Source organism: Miscanthus floridulus, chromosome 19 (genome assembly GCF_019320115.1).
Source record: "Miscanthus floridulus cultivar M001 chromosome 19, ASM1932011v1, whole genome shotgun sequence".
Taxonomy (NCBI): Eukaryota; Viridiplantae; Streptophyta; class Magnoliopsida; order Poales; family Poaceae; genus Miscanthus; species Miscanthus floridulus.
In genome coordinates this window covers 81,875,288-81,888,794 of record NC_089598.1, presented here as the reverse complement: position 1 = coordinate 81,888,794, position 13,507 = coordinate 81,875,288, and the positions used below count along the sequence as shown (strand labels likewise).

At 54.0% G+C, this 13,507-nt stretch overlaps 1 protein-coding gene across 1 annotated transcript; it reads right to left on the bottom strand.

Moving 5' to 3' along the window:
- Positions 1-673: 673 nt before the first annotated feature.
- On the bottom strand, positions 674-2,421 carry LOC136529586 (UDP-glycosyltransferase 73B5-like). Its single transcript, XM_066522662.1, has one exon. It carries the CDS (start codon positions 2,250-2,252, stop codon positions 876-878), a length of 1,377 nt encoding a protein of 458 aa, XP_066378759.1. The 5' UTR covers positions 2,253-2,421; the 3' UTR covers positions 674-875.
- Positions 2,422-13,507: the final 11,086 nt, after the last annotated feature.

Below are 13,507 nucleotides of genomic sequence, written 5' to 3'. Positions count from 1 at the left end.
CAAGGCCCCCACGCTGTGGCTGGCCTCACGGGGAGCACTTCTTCCCCATCCCCGTCCCCGTCCCCGCTCGGGGATTTAATCCCCGCGGGGATCCCCATCCCCGCATCAACTGCACATTGATGGGAGCGGGTGCGAACGACGTCGGGGACGACACCGGGCGGCGCGGTGCGGCGGGCTCGAGGGGGGTGCGTTTGTCCTCGTTGAAGTGATGGCCGATGCGAGACGGGTTGGTGAGGAAGGAAGGCATCACGGCTGCCGCCGCAACGGCGGTAGGAGAAGCAACCGGTACGCGTGGCTGTGCGACCGTGGCTGCGACGGGGGACGCGGAGGTGACGGTGCGGTCCACGGGGCGCGGGGTGCTGAGGCAAATGAGACGAACCTGGTCAGTTCATATCGGAAGGAGGAGGGAGCGGAGGAGCAACGGCGGGCTAGGGTTTGGCGGGAACTCGAAGGGGATGGAGCCACCATGGAAGTCCTTGAGCGTCATCGTCATGACCGCCTTCTTCTTTGACATGGCCGCCGCCGGCGTTGTGGCTGAGGAGCTAGCCGACGCCCGCGTCCTCTGTTTCTATAGGACTCGAGGAAGGGCCTGGGGGACGGGGGAGGGGATTGGGAATCTGGGAACGAATAGGAAGGATAACATTAGGGTTACAAATTGCCTTATATATGTACACATGAACTGCAGATGGGCCTTAAATATTTTGGGTCCCCGCGGGGAATGGGGACGGGGGTATGTATACCATCCCCGCCCCCGTCATACCCGATGGGGATGATTTTTTCCTCATTTAAATCTCCATGGGGAGAAGATTTGTACCATCCCGTCCTCTAATGGGTGAATTCCCCGCGGAGAATCGGGAACGGGCCCGTTGACATCTTTAGACGTCATCATAGGTCTCCTGTAGCTCTTCCACAAGCTTCTGCAAAGCCATGGCCGAAGTTCCACCGTGGCTCACCGCTGACCTCGCTGCTTGCTGCGCCCACGCAGCCCTCTCCCGCATCTGCTTCGCCGACTTGCATTCAGCGTCCATCAGCTCCCGGACCTTCTCCTCCACCTCCGCGCTCCCAACGACGTCCGCGCCAGCCTTCAGGGCTATCCTGACGCCGACGCCGATGATGTTGGCCACGTGCCTTGCGTTCAGGTGCTGCTCCGCTATCATCGGCCACGCCAGCATGGGCTTCCCGGCGGCGAGGCTCTCCATCACCGAGTTCCACCCGCAGTGGCTCACGAACCCACCAACTGCCTCATGGGCCAGAACGCTTCTCTGCGGGACCCATCCACGAACGATCCGGCCGTTGGGCCCCACGTCCACCGGCGGCGACCATGTGTCAGATCGGACAGCCCAGAGGAAGGGATGGCCGGACTGGACCAGCCCGTGCACCAGCTCGTCCAGCTGCAAGTCCGTGATGTGGGCCTGCGTCCCGAACGAAACGTAGACCACCGACCCCGGCTGCGCCGCCGCCCTCTCGTCCAGCCACGAGAGACAGCCCTCGGGGTCTTGCTCCTTCTCGCCGTCCGGCATGTCGCCGGCGGCGGCCAGGAACAGCGGGCCGACGAGCCAGGCACGGGCTCCCACCTCGTAGAATGACTCCAAGGCCGGCACGTAGGCCTCGTCGAGCGCGGCGAAGCTGTTGCTGAGGACGCCCCAGCTGCGCACGTCCGAGTCACCGATCTCGTCCATGAAGAAGCGCGTGAACGGGTTGTCCGGATCGGCCCTCTTGGTGACCCCGTCGGGGACCTCCTCCGCCCTGACCACCACGTGTTCCGGCATGCCGGGCACCTGGATCATGGCCCCGGGCGCGAAGCCGCTGGCCGGCGGGCTCGCGGCGAGCGCCTTGCAGATCGCGGAGGCGAAGCAGGACATGCCGTTGAAGACGACGCGGCGGACCCCCGCGTCGGCCGCGACGCGGTGCGTGAACCCGAGGAAGAAGTCGGAGACGAGCGCGAGCGGCGGGGAGGGGAGCGACTCCAGGAACTCGGCGAAGGGCCCGCGCAGGAGCCCCGTCGCGTGCATGAACGTCAGGTGCAGCGACGGGCACGGGAGCGCGTCGGTGGACTCGACGCCCGCGGGAAGCGGCGGGAACGACGGGAACGGGAGCGCGACGAGATCCACCGACGAGGGCAGACGGCTCCGGGCGAAGGCCACGTTGCCCGGGGTGGTGACTAGGGTCACGCCGAGGCGGCTGCTCCTCCCGTGTTGCGCCGAGAGTGCCGTCGCGAAGTGGAGCAGCGGGAGCATGTGGCCCTTCGCCATGAAGGGGAAGATGACGATGTGGTCGCGGCCTGAGCCTGGCACGGGAACGCCGTCGCCGGCACCGTCCGCGCTATGGTGGGACGCGGGGGAGCCGTAGGCCGTGGCGGAGGCGCCGTTCGGTGTGGTGGCAGGAGTGCCGTTGGTCCTGGCGCCGTTGGTAGTGGCGGCGGCGGCGGCCATGTTAGGGAGGGGTGCGGCTTGCGTAGTAGATGCAGGTATACTGTTAGTATCTCCTATTTGTAAGGCCATCTCCAACAAACTCTCCATTCCTTCCCGTGAAGACCGGTTTTCCGATCCGGAGCTAAAGATCGCGTCGAACAGATTACAGATTCTGTATCCCGAACTCATTTTCCCGAGTCCTGTAGCTACAGATACAGAATCTGAGAAGAGACTCCCGCCCGCGTTCCCGCCCTGGAGATCGCCGGGTTTAGTGGCCTGCGCCGGCGAGTCGTCCTCGTCCCTTCTCCTGGCGTCGCGGGACTGCGCCTGCGTCCCCCCGTTCCCCAACATGTCCTCTGAGATTTTTTTTTTCATCCGTTGATGCGTGAAAAATGTGTGGTGTGCTCCGTCTTGCAGTTTCAGCTGCAACTGAAATGTTGAATTCAGTATGTGAATTACTAGATGGCATGTTCTTGTTATCTCAGATACAACAATTGGGAGGCAAGCAGTGGCAGACCCCAAAATTTAGCCAAGCCGGGCGAACTCTAAGACAGCTTTCACTTTCCATCTCCAACAAAGCAAAGTTACGACCATTGGGCAACGATTTAAATGGTTAACATTATACGTATGCAGCCATTTTGGTGGCGCTCAACCGGCGGCAGTTCCATGCATACTGCTTCTTGGTCCCGCGAATTCTCCCGTTCCAAATAACATGATCGTGCACTGTTTACCTGCACAACAACACTAGTTCATCGACTCATTAGCTACCCGCTAGTATCGCCCAGACTCTTCTCGTTGTAGATAGTGTGTACTAGGCATGTAACCGTACAGATACCTATAGCTAATTAGCACTGCGAGCGACCACAAAAGCAAACGTATGAAAGATCACTAGCAGTTTGACAGTACTGCTGTCTCTTCTCAGCTTGTCCAGTGTGCTGTGTAGGACCACATTGAGCACCAGACCTGGAGCCCGGGTAGGAGCCCAGGGTCGCCGCCGGTGTGGGTCCCTAGCATGCTGCACCTCTAGCCAGTACTCTTTTCTTTTGCTGCGTTGTCTTCTCTTTGTTCCTTTTTACAGATGGTGTGGATGCTTAGGCTAGATGTGGCCTTCTCCTTGTTAAAGGGACCCCACACATATCTAGACTCCAGCCAGCAGTCCGAAAGATGCAGAGCACGAGCAATCCCTCCAGGCGGTGAGGCAGTCCTCAAGGACGACGCAAATATAAGAACACTGGGCAACTGGAAGACTCGTGAAAGTAACTAAGATGGAGAGCCGCTAACCTTGCGAAGCTAGGAGGGCAGAAGTGGAGGAAGATAGCAAGCGACGACCCTCTTTATCCACGCCCCATGGCACCCGTTTTGCTTTACTGCGCTCGTCACGTTGGCTAGCAAAAATGCTTGTGCTTCACTACGAGAGAAAAATAAGTCTCGCACGCTAAACAGAGCAATACATTATTATTTTTCGATCAGTGTCTAATCATAGTATGATTTTATCAAATTTTACCTTTACGTTTGATTTGATATTTACCTTATAAAAATATGTAAGTATACCCACGTGTTGTTAGTTTTTTTTTTATTTTTTAGAAAGGACGACAAAAGATTTACCGCGATTTATATTAGACGAAGAAAAAAAAGAAAGTGTGTGCCTAGTTTCTTTTAATGGAAACTGAGCCTAAAAGCATACAACTGAGGAGAGTGCTTTACTCATCCTATACAATCTTGGTACAACAACCGGACAACTGTCAAAATTGACGCCACTACTTACTCCAACTCGGTCAAAACGATCCAACTACCAACTCAACTCCGACTTAGTCGAAATGACCTAACTAACAACTCAACATGACCTCACTAACACCTCCAATTGGTCAAGAAGACCCTAATAGCAACTCAACTTGGACGGAAGAACTCATCGATCTGTCCAACAAGACCAACAACACCGTATGGCGGAGCACCGCCATGGCTAGACGGCAAGAGGCAACAACAGAACTGGAAAGCCAAGCAATGCCTCAAGAAGGAAACAACAATAAAAATGCCGACGAGCTAGCCCACCAAGCGAAGGTTTTCACTTGCAAATCCAGCATGGTAGGAGAAGAGGTAGGAAGATAGGTGTCAGGTTCATAAACCCGGGGTCCCTCGGGGACCGGCTTCCGCGCCAAGGCTCGGCCCAAGAGTCTAAATACAACAGGCCGGAAGGACGGCCTAGTTGCCGACCAGAAGGTCTGGACCAAAAGGAGCAGCGCCCGCTCGTCGACCCCTTCGGCCCACCACTCCGATCGGAGCACTTGCTTCGGCCTCCAGACGCCTCCGAACGCCTTCTCCGATCGGAAAGCCTCTCCGATCGGAAGGCCTGGCCCAAAGCGATACTTCCGACTTCGACCCCGCGTCTCTCCGACTGAGGCTCGTGGGAACCCTGCTCACCGCTCTTCTTCGATCGGCACACTCAGAGCCGACTGGAGCCATCCGACCGGGGACGCCCGCTCAGTAGGAACCAGGAGATGTGCGAAGAAAAGCAAGGCAAGGCTCACAAGTCAAAACATATCCGCTCGGTAGGCAAGGAGCAGTAGGATGCTCCATGCGAGTCATGCCAACTCCGTCACGAACGATGGACCCAGATCTCACTCGAACATATCCGATAAGAGCTCCCCGAACCCGTCACTCGAGCCATCGAGACGAGAACGCTACTGCGTTTCTTGTCCGAACGACGAAAGACTGGCTTCGCCTTGCCCGACCCCTAAGGGCTAGGCTCTGCCTCGCCTAATGTCCGAGGGCCTCCTCCACCTCGTCCGACGGCCGAGGGCAGACTCCGTCTCGCCCGACGGCCGAGGGCCTCCTCCGCTTCGCCCGACGGCCGAGGGTGGACTCCGCCTCGCCCGACAAGTACGCCCCGCGCCTTCGTAAAGATGAGCATAGGGTACGACATGACATTCGAGTCAAATGCCATACCAAGGACCATGCCCTGCACGCCTGCCGGAAGGTACCGTCAGAATACGATGGGATGGGCGCTTTAAGCCCTATCTGGCCTAACAGTACTTGAATAGTATTGTAGGCGCCGACTTTTGTCCCACAGTGTTGTAGGCGCTGCCAATAGCCCTCGGGCACGGATACTAACATCAGCATACGACAACCACTACGGTCCAGGAAGAGGCTCGCGCCATCTATAGTGACAGACGTATTGTTACCGCGCTGCCCGCTCCCCACAGGGCCACAGGTCGACACTCTTGTCCGACACGCCGCCCGGAGGGGCGGGATGGGACGTGGCCACTTGCTGATCCGGTAACGGCATGGCGTCGCCAGGACACGGGTACCCGGCGAACGTGCCAATCCCTGACACCATCTGGCCGTGTCAGCAAGGCTGGCTCAGCGGAAAAGGAGGGCTCAACACCTTCGGCGGGGCTTCTTGGCCTCTGGTTTTTCTCGTTTCTCCCATCTGTAACCCTTGCTCCTCCCTTGGTCTATAAAAGGGAGGGCAGGGCCCCCCACTAAGGGGATGGACTCTGAACGAACAAGTTGAACACACACGACACTTCACACATAGCTGAGCAGCGACCAAGCTCTCAGCGACCTTTTCGATCATTCCATTAGAGACTTGGGACTCAACCCTCTCTTGATTGTTTGTACCCCCTACTATGAACCATTTTCGGTATTAATAACACGAGCAGTAGCAACAAACTGGACGTAGGGACGTTCAGCCTGAATCAGTATAAACCTCGTGTCCTTTAGTGCACCATTTGGGCCTAATGCACAATAATCATAAATTTACTAGCCGGTGTTTGTTCGAAACACTGACAATTGGCGCGCCAGGTAGGGGTTCTTTGCGCGTTCCAAATCAGGCCTCGGATGGCTAACCACGCAATCAGCTGGGTCCCGGGCGCACACGTGCATTTCAATGACCTGGACTTCATTGTCACACTAGGAGGAGAGTTGGCGCTTGCCCATGCGGCCTTCCAGTCACTCCCCTCCATCAACTTCGGTTATAGGAGGCTTGAGGGCCAGCCCGACGTCTCCCTTGGCCCCAGCCGTCCAGGGAGGCCCCGTGCCGCATCACCCTCTCTCCGGAACGCTCCACACGGTGCGCCTCGATGGTGTTTCCGTTCGGTCTCCGCAACGCCGCGGCGACCGTAAACCACCTTGTGGCCCAGCGCGTGATCTCGTTTCCCGTGAACAACGAGTTCGTGGGGATGATCGAAAGCGTCACAAAATCCCTCCACGGCCTCTTCGCAGAAGGCCCGGGGTCGGACTCTAGTTCTGACTCTGGTAGGGGGAGCCATCATCCCTCCCGGGAATGCTTCATGGCGGAAACCTCCGAGGGACACGTCAAAAGCGCCTCCGAGGAGGAGGTCACCCCGACAGGCAACCTCGGCGACGGAACCGAATGGGGAGCAGTGGCCCCACCTCATGTAGGGGTGGAGCAGCTGAAAGCCCGAAAGCGGGAAATAGACGAAGCCGGACAACAGCTCGTTCGGGAGTACGAGAAGATCGATGAGGAGATCAGGCGCCGCGGAGATGGAGGGCACGCACGCGCTGTGGCCCGCGACATTAACCGAAGGATTATCGCCGATGATGAAACCCTTCCCTGCTTTGCTCGTGCAAGCCAGAACATCGTCGCCGCGACGGCCCTACTTCATGGCCTTCCAGAAGCCGCGACGCCCGAGGATCGCTGGGTCCACCGCGAGATTCACACGCTACTTGAGCGTGTGGCAGCACGGCAGGCGGAGAGCTCGATGTCTCGGCGACATGAGCCCGACGCCAGCCAGCGTACCCCCTCGGTGCGCCCCGCAAGGAACGTGTTGGTCCACCAAGCGCCGCCAGGCGGCGGGCAGTGCGCTACAATCCCAGTAAATCAATGTCTCAGCCACAACCACGACGCCCGCAGCACCATCGACGCCCGTAGGCGCACCTATGGCGACCCGAGGGAAGGAGCCTGCCGTGGCTATCACCCTCGACGCGGCGGACGCTACGATAGCGGCGAGGACTAGAGCCCGAGCCCCAGCCTGCCAGGCCCTCAGGCCTTTGGCTGGCACATCCTCAACACTGTGTTCCCACCAAGGTATCGACCACCTACCCACATCCCTAAGTACTCCGGGGAGACAAACCCCGGACTTTGGCTTGAAGACTATCGGCTTGCCTATCAAGCCGGTGGTGCGGATAATGACAACTTCATTATCCGCAACCTTCCACTGTTCCTCACCGATTCGGCACGAGCGTGGTTGGAGCACCTTCCGTCCGACGCCATCCAGGGTTGGGCGGACCTAAGGGAGATTTTTGTGGGGAACTTCCAGGGCACATACAAACATCCTAGGAACCCTTGGGACCTCAAGAACTGTCGCTAGAAGCCCAGCGAAACCCTCCGCGGGTACATCCGGCGCTTCTCCCGACAGTGCAATGAGCTCCCTAACATCGCTGACACCGACATGATAGGAGCCTTCCTATCTGGGACAACCTGCGAGTCTTTGGTTCACAAGCTAGGACGCAAGGGCCCGCGGACCACCAAGGAGCTCCTGGACATCGCCACTAGCCACGCCTCAGGAGAAGAGGCGATCAGAGCAATCTTCGACCGTTCCAACGGCAAGACAAGGCAGGACGAGGGCGTAGGTGAAGGCGCCTCCAACCGTTCTGCCAAAAGGAAAAACAAGAAGCAACGGCGTGAGGACCCACTCGTGGCTGCTGCTGACTGCAAGGGTGGTCGGAAGCCCACGAAGGGCGCTCCAAACCACTTCAAGAAAATACTGAGGGGCTGTGCCCGAACCACGCCTTCCCCATAAAGCATCTGCTCAAGGACTACGACCTCATGCGAAAGTTGTTGGCCAAAAGCGCCAATAAGGGGGAGCGGGGGAAGGAACCCACCCCCACTGCCGATGACACCGAGGAGAAGGACAATGGCTTTCCAATGCCAGACGGCTGCCTCATGATCTTCGAAGGATCAACGGCCTATGACTCCAAACGTCATCAGAAGGTCGCACGCCGCCAAGTCTACATGGCCCAACCGGCCACACCTCTTTTTCTCCGGTGGTCGGAGTCTTCCATAACCTTTGATCGGACTGACCATCCGGACACCATCCCGTACCCGGGAAGGTATCCGCTTGTCGTCGACCCGATCGTCGGCCCAAAGCGCCTCACCAAAGTTCTGATGGACGGAGGCAGCAGCCTCAACATCATGTACGCAAAGACGCTCGACGTAATGGGCGTTGACCGAACGCACCTCCGCCCAGTCCGAGCACCTTTTCACGGCATCGTCCCCAGAAAGCAGGCCGTGCCACTCGGACAGATCGATCTGCCCATTACCTTTGGGGATCAGTTCAATTACAGGACTGAGACACTCACCTTCGAGGTAGTAGGGTTCCCCAGAACCTTCCACGTCATCCTGGGACGTCCATGCTACGCGAAGTTCATGGCCATCCCCAACTACACATACCACAAGCTAAAGATGCCAGGCCCACATGGGGTCATCACCATCGGCACCTCCTTCCAGTGGGCCTACGAGTGCGAGGTCGAGTGCTGCGGCCATGCCACAGCAATCATCGCCTTCGGGGAACTCGCCACCCTCAAGGAGGAGGTCACCGAAGAAGCACCCAACGCGAAGAAATCAACCGGGTCGTTCGAATCGGCAGAGGGCTCCAAGGAGGTCCTCATAGACCCCAGCAGCTCTAAGGGTAAAATGGTACGCATTGGTACCATGCTCTCCTCTGAATAGAAAAACGCGCTCGTCGAGTTCCTTCGCGATAACAAAGACATCTTTACGTGGAAACCCTCGGATATGCTAGGCATCCTGAGGGAGGTCTCCGAGCATACCTTGAAAATCCACCCAGGCTCCAAGCCGGTGAAGCAACGCCTGCGCCGCTTCAACGAGGAAAAGCGCAGGGCCATCGGTGAAGAGATAACAAAATTGTTGGCCGCCGGATTCATCAGGGAAGTACACCACCCAGAGTGGTTAGCAAATCCCATTCTTATACAAAAGAAAAGCGGGAAATGGAGGATGTGTGTCAACTACATGGGTCTCAACAAGGCGTGCCCAAAGGACCCATTTCCTCTACCACGCATAGACCAAATAGTCGACTCTACCTCAGGGTGCGAAACCCTCAGCTTCCTTGATGCGTACTCCGGCTACCACTAAATTGCGATGAAAGAGTCCAACCAACTCGCGACGTCTTTTATCACCCCCTTCGGATCGTTCTGCTACATCTCAATGTCGTTCGGTCTAAAAAATGCTGGGGCCACTTACCAGCGCTGTATGCTCAATTGCTTCGGGGACCTCATCGGGTGGACCGCTGAGGCCTATGTAGCACCCGGTTTTAAAGACAAAACCAGATACACACTATATGTGAGTCCAGGAAGTCAAATCTCACATATAGCCACAAATAAAGGTAATATCAAAAGACAATACTTATTACATAACGTATTAGTAAAAGAAAAGTACCCTCAGAGTAAAGACAGCGGAAAGTTGACTCCGATCTTCTGGCGAAGACTCCAAATTCACAGGGACGACTGACTGGTTGACCACAAGCCTAACTCCTCCAAACCAGCAATCTGGTACCCATCCGGGATTTTTATCCAATGTATAGAGAAGTAAAACAAGCGTAAGTATATGTCGTACTTAACAATTATATCATGGGGTTCATGAGGCTCAAAAGGGCTGACACTGGTTTACTGCGATTAGCTTTAATAGATCATTTTTTTAGCAATTGGCTGGCAACAAGTTTATCCATAAGCCCATAAACTCATGATCAAGTAAACATGAATAATGTATAGCATAAACAATCAATTATTAACATCATCATTATCCATTAATGATCATCTCATCTCTATTCCATAAGGGTCCAAGGTCGCTCGTGACCGTGAGCACGGCTGTTATAACAGTTTTACACTCTGCAGAGGTTGTACACGTTCACTGTGAGTCGTGATTTACCCTTTCGCCCGAGGTGATCAGCCTCTTGACCCACTACCAAGGAAGGTCGGCAGGGTTCACTATGAAGCCTTTCAAAGGTTCGTCTAACAAGTTAGGGCCGCTAAGGTTTACCCATCAATAAGCATGAACCCCTCTCCAAGTAGCGACTAGCAAGTGCACCTACTTGGCAGACCGAGATCATACCCGTTGGAGCCCCTCTTGCGCCGTAAAGGTAACCACTAACAAGCTAGAAAAGGTCCTCATACTGAGCTAAAGCTAGAGCCATATAGCCCTCACAGCTGTACTGTAAGTCCCGGATGATCACTTACAGATAAGTCCTTAGGGAGAGGAATCTAGAGCATTTAGAAAGTAGCTAAACACTCCAGCCCCCTATTTCCATGTTACTAAAAAGTCATGTTTTAATGTTTATTGCATATATCATTAGTCAAGTTACAAGATCATGGTTTTGATTAAGCACTAGCAAAAACTATCCAATGCAATATCCCAAAGGTATCAAGGTGCAAGATATCAAATATCTAGGATATCCTTAATGGTAACAAGGTAGACACATGCAATATGAATTTAGTGATTAAATATGAATAGGTAACAAGGATAATCCCATGCTATACTTGCCTTACACACCGATCCTTCGGTAAGCTTTAATCTTCAATGTCCTTCTTCTTCTTCTGGATCACCACGTATATCTTACCGACTGGACAATCGTAGAACACCACACAAACATCCATACACATACATGCATAGCATACAATTGCATCTATATTAGAACAGTACACCCATCATAAAAAAATAAGTAAAAGAGATTGATATACGATCCTACGCATCACTACGAACACATAGTCGCGAGAGGCACGCTAATCGAAGCTACGGTTGAAAAGTTACAACTACCGAGAGATTTGCCTTATACGTGGAAAAATAAACTATAGGCTTCATTTATGTTAACTTTATGAATTCATATACAAAAGATATTTTATAAACAATGTGGATTGAATTAAGTCAATTTTAGATTTATATTATAAAACAAAAGTAAAACAAATCATATTTTATGTATAAAACCCAGTTGCATAATCTTTAATCAAGATATGATTTAAACTATGATTTTTATGAAATAGTAATTTAGTAAACATCATTGCTAAAGCGTAGATCTCGTCGTTACGAAACAAACGCAACTTGAACGGACTTTTTCGGAGTTAAAACAAATAAATTATGATTTAAACAAGTTTTGCTTTGGTTAATTAATAGATTAAATCTACTCATGAATTTCAAGTGTTGAAAACATGCCTAACAGTTGTATAAACACGTAGATAACGTAAACACGATCCTAACGCAATTCGAACGGATCGAATCGGACTTAAAACGCAAAAGTTACGCATGAAATAAGGTTCAGTGGCATTTCTGTGAATATTTGAACTCAAATTTGAATTAAAACAATTAAAAATCTGAATTTAAATGTATTTTGGACTGGGCATACTATTTCTGGAAATTACAGGGGCCTAACCGAATAAAATCTGGGCGGATTTGTAATTATTTTGAACTGCTTTGGATCGCGGGTTGATTCACTAAACACCGAGGGGCTATTTTGTAAAACAGGCGCGGCTTTGACTGCGGTTGACCCTGCTGCTGACTGTGCTGACACGTGGCGGCATAGGGTTGGTGCGGCTCACCACGTGGCGCGGTGGACGCGGTGACATGGCGCCGTGGACCACGTCCACGAGTCCGTGGTGCACCGGTTACATAACCGACCGGTTGTTCTAATCTAGGACGTCTGTGCTCGATCCGACGGTGCAGGGGTGAGGGCCGGGCGGTGGCTCGCCGGGGAAGAAGCCCATGGCGGCGGCGCCATGGCTGGCGATTCGGTGCTGGCGGAAACGACATTCTAGGACACCATTTGACCATCTAGGGGCACGGAAGGATGGAGATGCTCACCGTGAGGCTTCTGGAGGTGGTTGCGGCGTCCGGGAGAGCTCCGAAGCGGGTCGTCGACGGCGGCCGCGAACTGGAGAGAGAGAGAGAGCGTGCGGTGAGCAAGAAACCCGATCAATCCATGGCAAAACACGAATTGAACGGCACCTATGGGCGCGGTGAACGACGGCGGAGCCTTGGGAGTCGTCGGCGATGTTGATTGAGGCGCGGGTGAGGGAGATTACCGGCGGCGGTTGCGACTGAGCTTGACCGTGGAGGGGAAAGGGAGAAGACGGGGCTCGGCTCGGATTTATAGGCGGGTGGATGTGGCGTAGAAGGAAAGGGGCGGGCGGATTGGTTACCTGCCATACGGGCGCGGGCGCGGTGGCTGACCATGCACGGCTACGCCATTACCGGGAGCAAGAAAGGAAAGAGGCGCTCGGGAGGGGAAGGAAGGAGGCGGTGCTGACGAGTGGGACCTGCGGGCAGTGAGAGCAAAAGGCGTGTGGGTGCGCGCTGACGAGCGGGGCCAGGTCGCAGCGGGAGAGCGGACGGCTCGTGCGGGTGGGCGGCTGACGCGGGTCCCACGGCGCAGTGAGGGAAAGGAAGAGAGCGGCGTGCAGCGTCTGACCGAGCAGGCCAGCGTGGCAGGCCATAGGCGCCAGCTGGGCCGGTGACTTGCGCGCGCGAGGAAGCCCGCGGGGGCTGGGACGGTGAGCGGGCCGCAGCGCCGAGGCAGCAGGCCGGGCACTGAAGAAAAGGGAGAAGGGAGGGAGAAAGGCTGGGCCGTCAGCAGGCCAGGCCGGAGTCTGGGCTGAAAGGGAAGAAAAGAATTTCTTTTCCAAATCTTTTTTTTCCTATTTTGTTTTCAAAGCCAATTCAAATGTAAACCAATTGCAAATTTGAATATAGTTTTGAACATACTTTTCATCTCAAATATAATTGAGCAATTTTGGTAAGTTTCCACAAATAAACTTTTTAAATTCTTACATTTTCCAATTCCAAGCTAAATTCAATCCAAATCGAGTATGGTTTCAATATTCTTTCCCATTCAATAAAAATGGACAATTTCGTTAGGCTTTCCAAGATAAAATTTTCAACTTTAAAAATACTTTTATTTTCTAAATTTCTTTCCTTTCTTTTCTTTTATTTCAAAGCCATCTTCAAACTCTTTTCAAAAATATTTTAACCATTTTAACTTTTAAACTAAAGCCACTCAACCAATAAAATTAAATGCAATAGCATGTATGCATCAAACACATTGCTACCTTATGATGGATTTTAAATGAAAAAT

Coding starts and splice junctions, on each gene's coding strand:
- LOC136529586 (XM_066522662.1), bottom strand. CDS start 2,252: ATGGCGAAGGGCCACATGCTCCCGCTGCTCCACTTCGCGACGGCACTC.